Below are 18325 nucleotides of genomic sequence, written 5' to 3'. Positions count from 1 at the left end.
TCATCCCAATCCTGGCTCCAGAACCAGTGTTCTTTCTACTCTAGTACTTGGCCTTGTCATCATAAGCTGGTACTGATGAGGAAGAATTCAGGACTTTCTTTTGAGTCTCTTTGAAAAACTGTTCCTAAGCTACAAGATGATCTATTAACAGGAATGCTGTAGTCATCAAGCTTTAAAAACAATTAGTGCAAAGTCCTTGCTAATGTCCTGGGGAAAGTCAATGCTAAATTGGGGTGTCAATTGCACCACTGTCCCATGAACCCAATGACTTCTCAGTAAGCTCGTCTACCTACTATTCTAATCGCCTAACATCCTGGAATCAGAATTTTATAACGAAATGGACCTTTGTGTTCATTTAGCCTAATCTTTTTAACAAGTAAATTGATTTACCTGTGTTCCTCTCTGAGGAGTCTCAGTGGTTTTTTCCTTTTTAATAAAATACCTACTTATTTACATATTATTTACACTGCAAATCTGAGTTTGAGATGCTCAGGATATTTGTTGGTGGTGGTAGGAGTGCTTCGTTTGAAATGTCATTAAACCTGGCTGAGTCATTTATTAGGAAACAATTTAATGAGCACATAGTATGTGCTTACGGTCTAAATCTAAGGGATACAGGGGTGAATGAGACAGAGGATGTCTCTGCCATCACGAAGCCTGTGCTATTTTCTATTGAGTTTATCAGTTAAAGAAACCTAGAGGATCAAGATAAGGGGAATATAAGTGTCAGAAGTTTTCACAGCCATTTGGATTAGCATCAAATAGCCAGGAACCCAAATATGCCATAGTTGTAGCCAGCATGATGGTTGCTATAAGCTCAAAGCTAGATTCTTAATGTCCTAATTATGCGACTGCAATAAGAATATTGCTATTTTTATAGTCCATTTATAGTTCACAATACACTTAGACATACTCTTTTCATTAATTTGACAAGCATTTTTTTGTGCACCTATTATATACTGATAGGCACTAGAGGCCCAAAGCTAAACAAGATAGGCACAGTCTTTGCCTTCAGGAAGCATAGATAGAGCTGAGAATAAGATGCTAATCAAGTAACTGAAAGAGCCATGAGGGCTGTGTGTGTGTGTGTGTGTGTGTGTGAGATGGAGGCACCTGATGGGGGACATACTCTGGTATGAGGGAAGTGAGAGTGAGAGAAATCTTCTTTGAGGAAGTAACAATGTTTCAGTTGAGACCTGAGGGATGGGTAGAAATGAACTGGGTAGAAGGAACAGAAAGGCAGAGAGAGAAGGAGGGGGCTCCAGGCAGAATGAAGAGTGTATTAGGGTGTCTAAGCCAGAATGGAGCTTGGAGGGTTCCAGAAGGGACAAAATACCAGTATGTCTGAAGCTCAGCACAAGAGGGGTCAAGGTAAAGCTGGAGAGGAAGCTCATTCCTGGAAATGCAGGGTATATGGCAGCGGTTGTGTACCTCGTCCTGATAACAAAGGGAAGCCTTTGATAACTTTCAAGGAAGTGAGTGAGCTCCTGAAATTTGCATTTACTAAATAATTGTCATTGCTGTGAAGAATGGATCCAGTGTTAGAGACTGGTTAGAAGACTGCTGTTGCATTCCAGGTGGATGATTGTCTAGGCCAGAGAAATGGTGGTGAAATGGAAAAAAGTGGACCTGAGTGAAAGTTGTTTTGGCTTTGGAACAGCAAGAAGTAGATCTGGAGATACTGTAAAGAAGATCTCCCAGACTTGTGGCTTGAGCAGCTGGGTGAATGGTAATAATGCTGTTCAGTAAGACAGAAAACATTGTAAGAGGAAGTGACAGAGAAAAAGCGGTAAAAAGAGGACTTTTCCTTATTTTTCATCTCAACAACCCTGTTACGTAAGTATTACTTTGGAGATTTAAAAAGGGATGAAAGGAAGACTCAAGGTCACACAACAGTAAGTGGTGGGGCTGTGATCTCAACTTTTCTTTTGATACCAAGTCTCATGCTTTTTTCTACTATACCACATCTTGGTTAATCTTGATATCGATTTCACAAATTCCTCTGTGGCAGAGAAAGATTTCAGGGGAAAAGAGGGATGTCTGGGAGACCAGAGTTGGGGAAGGGAATTTCTGGCTCCAGGATTCAGAGGACAGTCAGGGCTGTGCAGGGTGCTGGGCCAATAGAGGGACATTTCAAAATCCCACAAAGGTCAAGACTTTGGGGACAGAAGCAGGCACTGAACTTACAGTGTAGAGACTGGAATCTGGAAGCCAAGAAGGATAAGAACGAGGATCACATGTTGTAAAGAAAAAGGAACTGGTCCAGGGATACGGCCCGGGGAAGCCACAGCTCTCTGGACTTGCTTCTGCATCTTGGCAGAGGTCATCAAAAGTCATGAGCACCTGCACAACTCATGGGCCTCACTCTCCCTTTCAGTCACTCCAGCTGCCCAACCAGTGCAGGCTTGGGAAAGAATGTGTTCCCCAGGACCTCCTTACCATGGGATGGTCATCAGACTTGTTCTAGGAGAAGACTATTCTATTTACATATTGGCAGTGTTCCCTCTATCTTAAATTGTTGTTGAATATTTTACGACAGTGCAAGTATGTCTTGGACCTCCAATAGACTGTAAGTGTCTTAAGGGCAAAAGGCTGTGCATTATGAGTTGTATCCTTCATTTGTTCATGGCTGCAATATTTACTGAGCATCTCTTTTGTCAGGCACTGTGGTAGGAGCAGCGATTCGGCAAAGAACAAGACAGATAAAGTCCCTATCTCATAGAACTTATCTTTAATAAGAGGAAATAAGACTATAAAAAAGCATCAAACTAAACGGACAAGGTTATTTCAGATAACAAAAATTGCTAAATAATAAAACAAAGTGACATGACTGAGAGTAAATTGGGGAGAGGCAACTCTTTACAGGGTGGTCAGAATGGTTTTGACAAAGAAACAGCCATGGGGAAGCTGAGAAGCAAAGTGCTACATGCAGGAGAAACAGCAGGGGCAGAAGCCCTGAGGCAGGGACAAGATTGGTCTGTCCCAGGATTTTAAGGAGGGTTTGTGTGGATAAAGTGTGGAGAAAAGGCAGCATTTAAGGAGATGGGATCTCAGATGTGGACGGAGGCCAGATAGGCCATAGAAGGCTCAGTGGCACTCAGTGAAGAGTTTCGATTCCATTCCAAGTACAAAGGAAATCCATGGGGACAGGTAGAGAGGGGTTAAGCAAGAGAGTGACATGATCTATGTTCTAAGATAACCATTTTATCTGCTTTAAGGAGTATGGATTTACATGAGTGGAAACAGGGAAACAGGCTATTGTGGTTATATAGACTAGAGATGACAGGCCAGGACTAAAAAGGTGGCCATGCAGATAAAGGGAAGTAGTCATATTTGAGATATATTTCGGAAGAGAGCACAAAGTGTAAAGAAATCTTTATTATTATTATTTTTTATTTCAGGGTTAAAAGATAACTCCAAGACATTTTATTTTTACAGCATTATTGAGATATAATCTGTATACCAGAAAATTCATCCATTTAGTGTCTTCAAACCAATGGTTTTTTAGTATATTTATAGAGTTGTGCAACCATGATTATAATATAATTTTAGAGCATTTTCATCATTCCAAAAAGGAACCTCACACCTACTAGCAGTCATTCCTCGGTTCTCTCCACCCAGCAGCCCTAGTGTATTACCAGGAACTTGATAGCCTAAAACAACAGAAACTTATTTTCTCACAGTTCTGGAAGCCAGAAGTCAAAACTCAAGCTGTCAGCAGGACTGTGCTCCCTCTGAAAGCTCCAGTGGAGAATCCTTCCCTACCTCTCTGGCTTCTGGCAGCTTCGGGCATTCCTTGGCTTATGGCTGCATCACTCCAATCTTTGCCTCCATCTTCACATGGCCTTCTCCTCTCTTCCATGTCTTCTCTTCTTATCTTATAAAGACAATTGTCATTGGATTTAGGGCCCACCTGGGGAATCTTGGATGATTTCATCTCAAGATCCTTAATTACATCTGCAAAGACCCTTTTCCAATAACATCATATTCATAGATTCCAGGGACTAGGACACAGCTATATCTTTCTAGGGGCCATCATTCAACGCAGGACACCTAGGCAATCACTACTCTATTTTCTATCTCTGTAGATTTGCCTATTACAGGCATTTCACATTTAGGATTTTGACCCAAGAATTTGGATGGATAGTAGTGCTGCTTACTTACCTAGGGCTAGATTGGGGATAAATGGTGTAGAATCATGAGTTCTTTGCTTTTGTCACATTTGAGATGCATATTGGACATCCAACTAAAGATGTCAAGTAAATACATGAGTCTGGACATGTTAGTCTGAAGACAGAGATTTGGGAATCTTTGGCCCATAGATGGCATTTATAGCTATGGGACTGAATGAGACCACCTAAGATGCAAGTGTAGGTAGAAAGAGAAATAAGCTGAGGAGCAATCCCTAGAACAAGCCAGGGTAATGCAGAAGAACTTTTAAAGAAGACTTAGAAGAAGGAACTGCCAGTGAGATGGTAGGAAAACCAGAAGAGTGTTTTCCCAGATGTCAAAAAAAAAAAAAAAAAGGGAACTCCCTGGAGATTCAGTGGTCAGCACTCCACGCTTCCACTGCAGGGGGCACAGGTTCGATCCCTGGTCGGGGAACTAAGATCCCTCATGTCACCCAGCGTGGCCAAAAAAGAGCATTTCTAGAATAAGAGGGTAGTTCATTACTGCACATACCTTTGAGATTTGGAAGAAAATCAGTACAAAGAAGTGAACACTGCATTTGTCAACACCGTCCTTATTGTCAGATAAAAGCAGTTTTGGTGCTGTGGTGGCGGTGGAGGTCTAACCGAGAGGGTTAAAGAGTAAATGGGAAGTGAGGAAGTGGAAATGCTGACCACAAACACCTCTGTCAGAAGTTCTGCCCTGAAATGAAACAGAAAAATGGCGCAGTAGCTATAAATAAGTGTGTTCAAGAGATCTGTTTTGTTTAAAGATAGAAGATAATGGAAGGTGCTTTTATGCTTTTATCCAGTAGGGAGAACTTAAAGATGAAAGAGACTGGGGGTTAATTCTAGCAGTAGTCTACCGGAGTAGGAAAGCTCCATAGACCACACCTCTGATGAGAGCAGGAACCCCTCATCTATTGTAAAGGGAGAGAAGGCCCAGAAATGGGCACAGGTAGAGAAGGTTATGATGCTCCCCAGCCACACGTGGCTTCTTAGGAGCTGGCATGGGTATCTGGCAAATATTTGAGTCTAGCCAGCTGACAATTTGCCAAATAAGGAGGATGGAGAGAGAGGGAGGCAAGCAAGTTAATAGTGTTTCAAAGGGAGTCATTATAACGCCATGTAATGTAAGATGGGCTCAAAGGGAAGGGAGGACACAAGGATTGGTGAATAATAAAAAAATAGTAGAGTCAATGGATTAAAGGTCCCCATAGGGTCAAACAACTATAGTGAGGAGGAGTAAGAATAAGAGTATCTAAAACGGTAGAAAGTGTTGATCAGAGAGGGAAGTGCATTAATTGAACATTGAGGTATTGACATTATTTGTGATGTCCAAGCCAGGCATGACCATGGGGATTAGTGGCTGAAGAAAGGGGGAGCAAAGAATCATGGGAGGGAGACAAGGTCATGGATCTGCAAGGTCAGAATGTCTAGTACAGTGCTAAGCAGAGAGAAGGATGCCAATAAATAGTTGCAAGTGGCAAAGACGGAAGTACATTAATCCTTTCTAACGTTTATTGTGTTAACGGTTGGTCTGAATGGACCCTGTATTTAGTGTATTATCTTACATAACCTTTTCTCAAATGATATATTTTCCAGTGCCTCAGGGACAACATTACATGGAGAAATCATTTGGGATAGTTAAAAAGGGTAATGATAAGGGGAACTTCAAACTGGAGATTAATAAAGTCATTAAATGGGAAGCTAGTCAGTCAACAGATAATTTACTGAGGGAAATTGCTGCTGGAGCTATCAAGAAGAGAAATAGACTTTTTGATTTTGAGAGACTTTGAAACTTACACAAAGACACGTCTGTGCCTGAAGCTGGCTGGGCTTCTGAGGGGAAAAACCTTGAACTCTAGAATCACAGAGACCAGAGGTTTGAATCCTGTCCATCATTTATTAGCTGTATGACCTTGGGCAAGTTACTTAACCTGTCTGAACATCTGGTTTCTCATCTGAAAAATGAGGGTTAAAAATAGTTCCTACCACATAGGATTTTTAATAAAGATAAAGAGAGGTAACCTATATTAAGGTTTAGCACAGTACCTGGACCATGGTAAGCACTCAAGAGCTATAATCGGCATCCGGTGGCAGGGTCTGGGGAAGGGGCGGCAGGCGCCATGTCGGGCCGTGAAGGTGGGAAGAAGAAGCCCCTGAAGCAGCCCAAGAAGCAAGCCAAGGAGATGGACGAGGAAGATAAAGCATTCAAGCAGAAACAGAAGGAGGAGCAAAGGAAACTTGAGGAGCTAAAAGCGAAGGCCGCGGGGAAAGGCCCCCTGGCCACAGGTGGAATTAAGAAATCTGGCAAAAAGTAAGCTGTTCCTTGTGCCTGAGGCAATGATGATCCTTAGTTCCATTCCTGTTTAAACATCTGGATTAAACATCTGGATTCCCTGCCATAACATCTGTTGCCACCTATAGCTAGAATGAAATGTTGTCTTGGAAACTATTGTACATTTAAGAATAAACTTTTGTAAAAAATAAATAAATAAATAAATAAATAAATAAATAAACTTGTAAAAAAAAGAGCTATAATCATCATGATTATTATTATCTATAAACTGGAGATAACAAAAGCTACTTTTTCGAGGCTAAGAGGATTAAATGAGATGAGGTATGCAAAGTACGTAGCACATGTGGTGTCTTCCATGTGGTGAATACTAAATAATGATTACATATTACTATGAAACTGATCAGCAGGCCTAATTATTTAACTTTACAGCAACTGGGAAGTGTGGAGGAAGAAATAACTTAAGTTTTGCTTACATTCATCAAATAAGCTATATTGAGTTTTGCTTACATGGATTAAATGGTTTTCTCTACAGTCTCCATTTTATTTTATTTTAGCAATATACCACGTTTTTAAACCAATTCATCTGTTCATGGATACTTTGGATGTTTTCATATCTTGACTATTGTGAATGATACTGCAATGAACATGGGAGAGCAGATCTCTCTTCAAGATACTGATTTCATTTCCTTTGGATATATACCAAGAAGTGGGATTGCTAGATCATATGGTATTTGGTTTTATTTTTAACTTTTTGAGGAATATTCATACTGTTTTCATAATTGTTGTACCAGTTTACATGCCCATCAACAGTGTAGGAGGGTTCCCTTTTATGCAACCATTGCCAACACTTGTAACCTCTTGTCTTTTTGGTACTAGCCATGCTAACAGGTGTGAGGTGATATCTCACTGTGGTTTTGATTTGCATTTCCTTGATGATTAGTGATATTTAATGCCTTTTCATATAACTATTGGTCAATTGAATGTCTTCTTTGGGAAAATGTCTCTTCAGGTCCTTTACCCATTTTTTAATCTTTTTTATTTTTTTGCTATTAAGTTGTAAGAGTTATTTATGTATTTTGGTTATTAACCCCTTATCAGATGTATAGTTTGCAAATAGTTTCTCACATTCTGCAAGTTGCCTTTTCATTTTTTTGATTGTTTTCTATGCTGTACAGAAGCTTTTTAGTTTGGTATAATCCCACTTGTTTTCTTTTTGCTTTTGTTGCCAGTGCTTTTGGTGTCACATCCAGAAAATCATTACCAAGATCAGTGTCAAGGAGCTTACTCCCTGTGTTTTCTTCTAGAAATTTTATGGTTTCAGGACTTACACTTAAGTTTTTAATTCATTTTTAGTTTATTTTTGTGTAATGGTTGAAGTTCATTCTTTTGAATGTGGATATACAGTTTTCCCAACACCATTTATTGAAAGAGACTATTCTTTCCTCATTGTGTATTCTTGTCAAATATTATATGTACATGCATGGGCATATTTCTTGGCTCTCTATTATGTTCTTTTGGTTTATGTGTCTGTTTTTATGCCAGTACCATACTGTTTTGATTACTATAGCTTTGCAATATAGCTTGAAATCAGGAAGTGCAATGCCTCCAGCTGTTTTTCTTGCTCAAGACTGCTCTGGCTATTCAAGGTCTTCTGTGGTTCCACATGCATTTTAGGATTTGCATTAAATCTAAAGATGGGGGGTTTCTCTGGTGGCGCAGTGGTTGAGAGTCCGCCTGCTGATGCAGGGGACACGGGTTCGTGCCCGTCTGGGAAGATCCCACATGCCACGCAGCGGCCGGGCCCGTGAGCCATGGCTGCTGAGCCTGCGCGTCTGGAGCCTGTGCTCCGCAACGGGAGAGGCCGCAACAGTGAGAGGCCCGCGTACCGCAAAAAAAAAATAAATAAAAATCTAAAGATGGCTTTGGGCAGTATGGACATTTTAACAATTTAATTCTTCCAATTCATGAGCATGGTATATTTTTCCATTTATTTGTGTCTTCTTCAGTTTATTTCATCAATGTCTTATGGTTTTCATTATATAGCTCTTTCAGCTAACTGGTTAAATTTATCCTAAGTATTTTATTGTTTTTTGGTACTACTGTAGATAAAACTGCTTTCTTAATTTATTTCCAGATAGTTTATTGTTAGTGTATAGAAAAGCAACTGATTTTTACATATTGATTTTGTATCCTGCAACTTTACTGAATTCATTTATTAGTTCTAACAATTTTTGGTGGAGTCTCTAGGGTTTTCTTCTTTTTTTTTTAATACATCTTTATAGGACTATAATTGCTTCACAATGCTGTGTTAGTTTCTATTGTACAACAAAGTGAACCAGCCATATGCATACATATATCCCCATATTCCCTCCCTCTTGAGCCTTCCTCCCACCCTCCCCATCCCACCCCTCTAGGTCATAGCAAAGCACTGAGCTGATCTCCCTGTGCTATGCTGCTGCTTCCCACCAGCTATCTGTTTTACATTTGGTAGTGTATATATGTCAATGCTACTCATATGAATCATGTCATCTGCAAACAGAGACAATTTAACTTCTTCCTCTTCAATTTGTTTTTTGTTTGTTTGGTTTTTGTTTTGTTTTGTTTTTTGTTGTTATTCTTCCTTTCCAATTTGGATGCCATTTTTTTTCTTGCCTAATTACTCTAAGATTTCCAGTACTACATTGAATAGAAGTGGTAAGAATGGGCACCCTTGTCTTATTCCTGGTCTTAAAGGAAAAGCTTTCAGCTCTTCACCATTGAGTATGATGTTGTGGTTTTGTCATATATGGCCTTTGTTATGGCACAGTCCTTCTATACCTAATTTGTTGAGAATTTTTATCACAAAAGGCTGTTGAATTTTGTGAAATGCTTTTTCTGAATCTATTTAGACTACCATATGGTTTTTATCCTTCATTCTATTAATGTGGCATATCACATTTATTGATTTGTGTATGTTGAACCGAACCATCCTTGCATCTCAGGGGTAAATCTCACTTGATTATGGTGTATGATCCTTTTAATGTGCTGTTAAATTTGGTTTGCTAGTATTTGTTGAGTATTTTTGCATCTAAGTGCATCAAGAACGTTGGCCTGTAATTTTCTTTTCTCTCAGTGTCCTTAACTTGCTTTGGTATGAGTTTAATGATTGCCTAGTAAAATGAGTTTGAGTGGTCTCTCATCATTTTTAATAAGCACTCCCAGCTCCATCTGATTCAAAAGCTAGTGAGTGCTCTTGGCAACTGCTTAACACAGTTCTCACTACTGATGATAAAAAAGAAGCTATCATTTACTGAGTGTATATGATGTATTCCAGGCATTCAGCAAAATTCTTCGTGTACATTACCAGCATACCTCAGAGATATTACAGGTTCGGTTCCAGACCATCAAAATACAGCAAATATTGGGAATTCCCTGGTGGTCCAGTGGTTAGGACACCATGGTTTCACTGCCAAGGGCCTGGGTTCAATCCTTGGTCAGGGAACTAAGATCCCACAAGCCACGTCATGTGGCCAAATAAATAAATAAAGCAAATATTGCAATAAACCAAGTCACACAAATGTTTTGGTTTCCCAGTACATATAAAGGTAATGTTTACACTATACTGTAGTTATTAAGTGTGCAGTAGCATTATGTCTATGAAAACAATGTACATACCTTAATTAAAAAATACTTTATTGCTAAAAAATGCTAACCATCATCTGAACCTTCAGTGAGTAGTAGAAACATCAAAGATCAGTGAGCACAGAACACCATAACAAATATAATAATAATGAAAAAGTTTGAAATATTGCAAGAATTACCAAAATATGACACAGAGACATGAAATGAGCAAATGCTGTTAGAAAAATGGTGCCGATAGACTTGCCTGATGCAGATTTGCCACAAACCTTCATTCGTAAAAAATGCAGTATCTGGAAAGCTCAGTAAAGCAAAGCACAACAAAATGAGGTCTGCCTGTATCTCACTTAAGTATATGAATGGCTTTGGAGGGTAGGTAACATTATTGTCTGAATTTTGCCAAGAAGGAAATTGAGGAAAGAAGGCTCAAAGGGGCTAATTGGTCCAAGGCTATGCAGTCCTTAAGGGGCAGAGTCAAGATTCTGGCCAAAGGTAATCTGACTCCAATAACTCTGTTCTTAACCTTTATTTACATGGTGGCTATAATAACGGGTTATGGCTTCTGAATTTTAATAGGACTTCTCAGTGCCCCCCCCCTCTATCTTTTCCTTAACGATAATATAATATTTTCCTATCTTTCTGGCACCTGAGGTTTGAAGTCAGATGGTCTAATTATGATAATAGTTCCTAAGATCACTGCTCTTTTTTGCCTTTCAAATGACAGTATATCGTAAAATCAAATGTTGATTGGCTGAATGGTGGTTACCAGGGAATGGGGGGAGAGGAATAGGGGAGTTTTTCAGTGGGTATAAGGTTACAGTTACACAAGATGAGTAAGTTCCAGAGATCTTCTGTACAACATAGTGCCTGTGGTTAACAATGAGGTATCATGTGCTTAAAATCTGTTAAGAAGTTAGATCTCATGTTAGGTGCTCTTACCAAGAACCAAAACCAAAACCAAAACAAAGGGACACAAGGAAACTTTTGGAGGCGATGGATATGTTTATTACCTTGATTTTGGTGATGGCACCATGAGTGTATAAATTTGTCTAAACTTACCAAATGATATACATTAATTATGTGCAAATTTTTTGTATACCAGTTATACCTCAATAAAGCAGGAAAAATATTGATTGGCTACTTCTTTTAAAAGTTAACAAATGGGGACCTACCTGGCAGTCCGGTGGCTCCACACTCCCAATGCAGGGGGCCTGGGTTTGATCCCTGGTCAGGAAACTAGATCCCACACACATGCCACAACTAAAGAGCCCACATGCCACAACTAAGGATCCTGTGTGTCACAACTGAGAACCTGCACAGCCAAAATGAATGAATAAATAAATAAATATTTTTTAAAAAAATTCAGCAAATGTATTGAGTGTGTACAGGTACAGGATACCATGCTTGCTGTTCAGGGTAAACAAAGATGAATTAGATAGGGAAGTTTCCTTCAAGTTGCTTGCAAGTGAGGCACCCCATGTACTAGAACACAAGGACTTCTTTCAGAGAAAGTGATGAGGGGCTTCAGAAAAGCAGCTCATGCCTTCCTGGAAAGCATCTCCAAGAGCACCTCAGGCATGGGAAGGCATTAGAGCTGGGCCTTGAAGACTGGGGAAGACTGGACACGTAGAGAAAATGAGCATGAAGGTGCTGCAAGCAGAGGTGACAACATGAACATAGGCATGGAGAGTGGAATTCTTGGCAAGCACCAAAGGAGTGTTTGGCTCAAGAAAGGGGAAGTAATGAGAGATGTGTCTGGAAAAGCAATTTCTAATAAGACCAGGAAGTCCATTAGTTAATAAGGGGATGTATTGGAGGTGGAGATTAGAGGCTTAGAGAAGGAGTTAGTCCCATAGTGACATAAACAAATCCTGATGGCTTAAACTCTGTCAGGGTCGGCTAGGGTGAAAATGAGGAGCTAAAAACATTTAATAGGTAGAATGTATAGCATTTGGCAAGGACATGCTAGAAGTGAAAGAGGAGGTCAAAGACGGTTCAGATTTTGAGTTTGAGTTGGGAAGGTATACAAAGGAAATACAGTAGGAGGAATGGGTGTCAAAGGCAAGATGATATTTTGGGCACAGGTTAAGAAATAATAGCCAGAAACCATTTTAATAATTAAAAGCACAAAAAGAAGTTCTGAATCCTAAAACTGTACATGAATATCCTAGACACGTAGATTACACATGTGGGCCCAAAGTAGCAGTGTGCAGGGTCATTAAAACACAAATCACAGGCAGCATACCTTTGACCTAGCTAAGCTAACAGACTAGCTGTTAAAGACATTAACTAAACATTTGATTAACAACATTTGACTGCCATTTAGAATTCATCTCCACTCATCTCAGCTTCTCTTCTTAACCCACTATAATCTGACCTCAGGTCCCAGCACTTAACTGAAATTGCATGGCAAAAGTTTATCAATGATTTTTTCATTGCAAATCCAAAAAGCACTTAAAATTATTTTTGTCAAAGTTGTATTTAGTTATAAAAGTCAAAGAGTTCTACACAGTTTATATTCTATTGATATATATTTTAAAAAAAAGCAGTTCCCAACCCTGCATCTCCCTATTTTCAATTTTTATTTCACGAAGGCAACCACTGGGCTTCCCTGGCAGTCCAGTGGTTAAGACCCCGTGCTTCTGGGACTTCCCTGGTGGTGCAGTGGTTAAGAATCTGCCTGCCAATGCAGGGGACACGGATTCGATCCCTGGTCTGGGAAGATCCCACATGCCGCGGAGCAACTAAGCCCGTGCACCAACAACTACTGAGCCTGCGCTCTAGAGCCTGCGAGCCACAACTACTGAGCCTGCATGCCACAACTACTGAAGCCCACGTGCCTAGAGCCCATGCTCCGCAACAAGAGAAGCCACCACAGTGAGAAGCCTGTGCACCGCAATGAAGAGTAGCCCTTGCTCACCGCAACTAGAGAGAGCCCGTGCGCAGCAAGGAAGACTCAACATAGCCAAAAATGGAAGAAGAAAAAAAAAAAAGACTCCATGCTTCCAATGCAGGGGGCGCAGGTTCGATCTTTGGTCTGCCCCAAGGTATGGGAAAAAAAAAAAAAGGCAACTATTTTCAATTCTTGTAGAACTCTCTTCTGGGCACATATTAAGATTATGCCTATTATTTCTTCATTTTTTGGCTTTCTTACTGTGCTGGCTATCTCTCATTTGTCCTTTGGATCTACTCTGTACCCTTCTCCTTGCTCTCCATTCAGAGAAACTCACCTGTATGGACCACACCAATGGGTTGATGAATGGGCCCTTTGACTTCCAGACGAGTTTGTTTTTCCCCAGCTGGGAGAACCTGGAGAGGAGATCAGAGAGAGAGAGAAAAGACAGTGAGAGCAGAACCTTTATTCCCCTGTTTCCCTCCTTGACCATCTAATCTAGCTGGCTGTGCCCTCAACAGGAGGTCACTGCTTCTCTCAGGGAGGCATTTTCTACGTGACTCTCATTCTAGACTGTGGGCCCCATGCACTCCACTCATCCCTGTGAGCCTAGGGTTGGTGACAGTGCAATTTCTTCTAAGCCCTGGGTGACTGCACTATCTCTTGGGGCTCCCCTACACCCATACCTTTGCAAATAAACCCTCCTCAGTTGACCCTATTTAGAGTGGACTACCACCCGTGTCCTATGGTGATGCTAACTGGCATGTTTACTATGCAAGATAAGGATTTAGCTTTTCTACTCCCACCTCCTTGCCCTACAGCACCTATACAGATAAACACTCAAACATACTTCTTATTATGTTTGTGTCTCCCACAAATTCATATGTTTAGGCTCAACTCCAATGTGATAGTATTTGGAGATGGGGTTTGGGGGAGGTAAGTAGGATTAGATGAGATCACGAGGGTGGGGCCCTCATGATGGGATTAACACCCTTATAAGAAGAGACACCAGAGGGCTTTGTCTCTCCCACACCTGCAAAAAGAAGAGAGTATGTGGGGCTTCCTTGGTGGCGCAGTGGTTAAGAATCTGCCTGCCAATGCAGGGGACATGGGTTCGAGCCCTGGTCCGGGAAGATCCCACATGCCACGGAGCAACAAAGCCCGTGAGCCACAACTACTGAGCCCACGTGCTGCAACTACTGAAGCCTGTGCGCCTAGAGTCCGCACTCTGCAACAAGAAAAGCCCATGCACTGCAACAAAGAGTAGCCCCTGCTCGCTGCAACTAGAGAAAAGCCCACACGCAGCAAGGAAGAATCAACACAGCCAATAAATAAATAATTTTTTTTTTTAAAAAGAAGAGGTTATGTGAGCACAGAGCTAGATGGTCGCTGTGTACAAGCCAAGAGAAGAGGCCTCAGAATGAAATCTACCTTGCTGACACCTTTATCTTGGACTTGCAGCTTCCAGAACTGTGGGAAATAAATTCCTATTATTTAAGCCATGCAATCTATGTATTTTGTTATGGCAGCCTGAATTGACTAAGACCTTTCTTTCCCCTGGCGCCCATCTGCCTAGTTTAGATATATCATCATTTTTGGTTAGATAAGTGTTCTGTATTATTATAATTCTGTAAATACTATTTACCTGTGCCTTTTAAATTTATTATAATTTCTCCCTAATATAATTTATTACTAGAGTTAATAATTGCCTCAGTTTGCTTAGTTTTCGATCACTGGTCCATTCCCAGACTCCCTCCCATAAGCGTAACTCTCCTTTAATATTTCAAATACATCAGAAAAATTCATTAAGTCCACCTCTTTGTTAGAGGCCCACGTCCCAGAACCTTCCATTGCTTTGCTCCCACGCAGACTAGCTGCTCTCTAGACCTGCCGTCCTGTGACTTCCCATTTCCTGGATCTCTTGGTTTATCCCTTCAATTTGATGGAATGCATCTTCCAGTTTCTTCCTGATACGATGTATGGGACAGAAATATTTTGAGACGTTCATGTCTGAAAAGGTTATAATCTACCCTCACACTAGACTGCTGGATATAGAATTCTAGAATGGAAATAACTTCCCTCAGAATTTTGAAGTTATTTCTCTGTTGACTTCTAGTCTCCAGCATTGCTGTTGAGAGTCTGAAGCCATTCTAATGGGATTATTTTTATTGAACTTCCCTTGACAACCACTGACTTTGATGCTGGGAACTTTCAGAATCTGTTCTTGGTTCCTAGTGACCTGAAATGTCATGATGACAGGCTCTGGAGTGGGTCTTCTTTTTATCTAGTGTTCTGAGCCCTCAATGAACTCTCAATCTGGGAACAAATGACCTTCACTTAGGGGAAATTTCCTTCAGATGTTTTTTAATTAATTAATTAATTAATTAATTTTTGGCTGTGTTGGGTCTTCATTGCTGCTCACGGGCTTTCTCTAGTTGCGGTGAGTGGGGGCTACTCTTTGTTGTGATGCTTCGGCTTCTCATTGGGGTGGTTTCTCTTGTTGAGGAGCATGGGCTCTAGGCAGGCAGGCTTCAGTAGTTGTGGTTCATGGGCTCAGTAGTTGTGGCTTGCGGGCCCTAGAACGCAGGCTCAGTAGTTGTGGTGCACGGTCTTAGTTGCTCTGCAGCATGTGGGATCTTCCCGGACCACGGCTTGAACCTGTGTCCCCTGCATTGGCAGGCAGATTCTTAACCACTGTGCTACCAGGGAAGTCCCTCCTTCAGATATTACTTTGACAATTTTCTCCCTTACATTTTCAAAACTACTTTATCTTCTTTAACTCTCTTGCACCTCCTGATTCTATAATTTTGTCACTTGTCTTCTATTTTGTTATATTATCTATCATATAGATATGATAAAGTTTTTTCTTGGTGTTATCTTCCAATCTTTTTGCTACATTTCTCACTTTGTCATACTTCAAATTTTCAAGTAAGATTTTTTGTTTTCTGTTTTTATTTTTAATTGTTTTCAATTTAAAAATTTTTTTGGCTGCACCGTGTGGCATGTGGGATCTTAGTTCCCTGACCAGGGCTCAAACCTGCGCCCCCTGCATTGTAAGCTTGGAGTCTTAACCACTGGACTGCCAGGGAAATCCCTTTTGTTTTCTGAATGTTCCTACTTTTATAGACTCTTATCTTTCCATAGATGCAGTATCATTTCTTATTTTGCAAAGATGTTAATGTTATACATTTTCAAAAGTTTTATTTTGCTCCCCATGTCCTGAGTTCCTCTTTTTTTGTTTTGTTTTTTTACTATTTTGGTCCTGTCTTTCCATCTCGAAGGCTTTCTTCAGCTGACTAGTGAATTTAGGCTCTTAGCTCATATTTTGTCTTTAAGAATGAGACAACAAAAAGCTAGAAACTGTGACTGGCAGAACTGGTTAATTGCTGGCCTGGTTAATTACAGGGTGGCCTGGCTGTGCTCTTTTATTGGGTTTTCAGAGAGGAATCCTCCAATACTATGGTTAACAGAACGTTGTTGAGGCAGAACAGGAGAGTGATGAGGGATCCATGAGTCAGTCTGTGGCATTCACTTAATCTCCTTGTTTGTGGTGTGCTTCCCTTGCCCTCAGGTGCTCCTGGAGCCCCCAAGCCTAGCGTCTCTCCACTAGTAAACTTCTAGATTTCTCCTGGGGTGAGGGAGTGGCAATCTCCCAGCTGCACGGGATCTGGGTTTATAACTGCTCCATTAAAATTTTTCACCTGGATCTTCCGTTTTCAGCTCAACTCTATCTCTACCTTCAGAGGTACCTGATGCCTCCAATTCCTATACTTTTTTTGAGGCTGTTACTAAAATGAAGCTTCTAGGTTGTTCCATTCCAGTTTAGTTTCCACCTCCCTCTGATCAGTCAGGTTAGTTACCACTCCTCTACCTGCTTCCCGCTTGTATTACTGTGTTGATGTCATCTATTCTCCCATTAACTGTGCTTTTTTCACCCACTTACAGTCAACACATCGTTTCTGATGAGTACTATCTTGTCCTTCATTTGCTTGATTTTGCTGCTGTATTTGAAACTGTAGACCACTCATTCTAGAAACTTTATCATCCTTTGGCTTCTGTGGCCACCTGTTTTTTGTTTTCCTTTTGCCACATCATCTTACCTTCTTCTCTTGGTTCTTGCTTATCCCTTAACTGTTGTTGTTTCCCAGGTCTTTGTCCTCTTACATTTTCATTTACACATTTTCTATCCAGTGCATGGATTTAACCACTTCCTTAATGCTGTTGACTCCTAAATCTGTATCTGTGGCCCCAGACCCACATAAAGCTCAGAAACAAGACAAAGGAAACAAGGACCCTGTTTTCCTATATCTTAATCCCAAGGAAGAACAAACAACAGGTGTCCTTTTAGATAAAGAAAATAGAAGGAGTGAAGGGAATCATTCAATGTGAGAAACAAAGTAGGAACTGTACTAGTCATGATATGGGAGCTTTTGCCTAAATCACAGTGACTCAACACAAAAAAAGTTTACCTGTCACACAAAATCTGCTGTGGATTGGGGCAACTCTCCAGGGCATCTGTCCTCCTATATTGGCTCACTACTTCCCGCCTCTTCAATTTCACGGAACTTCCGTTTCAATACATGTTGTGAATCTCACCGTGCTAGGAGAGGACAGAGCTGCACAGCTGAGCACAGGCAATTAAGTGCCTGCATCTGGAGGTGAAAATGTGTCAGTCAGGTTTCCATTCATTGGCCAAAGCAAGTCACATGGCCACTCCCCCACCACTTCAAGAGGACATGGAAGAGCAATCCTCTCACACCCTGAGGATCGATTCTATTGAACAGTAGTAACTGACAGCAGTGAAAATATTTGGTCTAAAATAGAAAATTTGGCCTTAAACAAAATATCTTTTTATTTTTATACTTCCAGTCCTAGCTTGGTGGCTGGTACAGAGCGGGGAGGGGTCAATATTATTTGAATTTAGGTATGTGTTAGAAGATGATTTAATAAGTCTATTTGAAAAGGTGTTCAGAAAAGTCTGAGTTGATGCCTTATTTTCCTTCAAAAACAGGAACATTCAAGAATCCTTCCGCTGATCTTGCTGCTGGGCTCAAAGTTGGAGTAATTTTTCAAAAATAGTTCTTGGGGCATCTAAACACTTGGAAGCTTCATTAAGAATTCAAGTTTAAAGTCTGAAGAGAAGGCATTTCATAGCCCTATTGTTTACATTTACCTTGGTCAACATCCCTACCCAGCCTCAAACACAATGGGCGATCTGGAAGGGGGAAAAGTTACAAAATATTTTTTTTTTGCCCTGAGTCAGGCAGGGGTGTGTGCGTGTGTGTGTGTGTGTGTGTGTGTGTTGATATGAATGGGTATTATGTGTGCATATGCACTTCTCAT

The 18325-nt window shown here is 40.7% G+C and overlaps 2 protein-coding genes across 2 annotated transcripts in view; one reads left to right on the top strand and one right to left on the bottom strand.

Moving 5' to 3' along the window:
• The window catches only part of TRMT12 (tRNA methyltransferase 12 homolog), a 47152-nt gene extending 29543 nt beyond the window's left edge, over positions 1 to 17609 (bottom strand). The window contains 3 exon segments of the mRNA XM_081214342.1: positions 11262 to 11401; positions 13320 to 13398; positions 17452 to 17609. The gene's annotated coding sequence lies outside the window, so the exon portion shown is untranslated.
• On the top strand, positions 6262 to 6662 carry LOC308630324 (translation machinery-associated protein 7). Its single transcript, XM_081258874.1, has one exon. It carries the CDS (start codon positions 6299 to 6301, stop codon positions 6491 to 6493), a length of 195 nt encoding a protein of 64 aa, XP_081115000.1. The 5' UTR covers positions 6262 to 6298; the 3' UTR covers positions 6494 to 6662.
• Positions 17610 to 18325: the final 716 nt, after the last annotated feature.

Source organism: Mesoplodon bidens (assembly GCF_964165515.1).
Source record: "Mesoplodon bidens genome assembly, chromosome: 16".
In the NCBI taxonomy this organism is placed as follows: domain Eukaryota; kingdom Metazoa; phylum Chordata; class Mammalia; order Artiodactyla; family Ziphiidae; genus Mesoplodon; species Mesoplodon bidens.
Note: the sequence above shows the minus strand (reverse complement) of the source record. Positions and strands in the feature narration are given on the sequence as shown.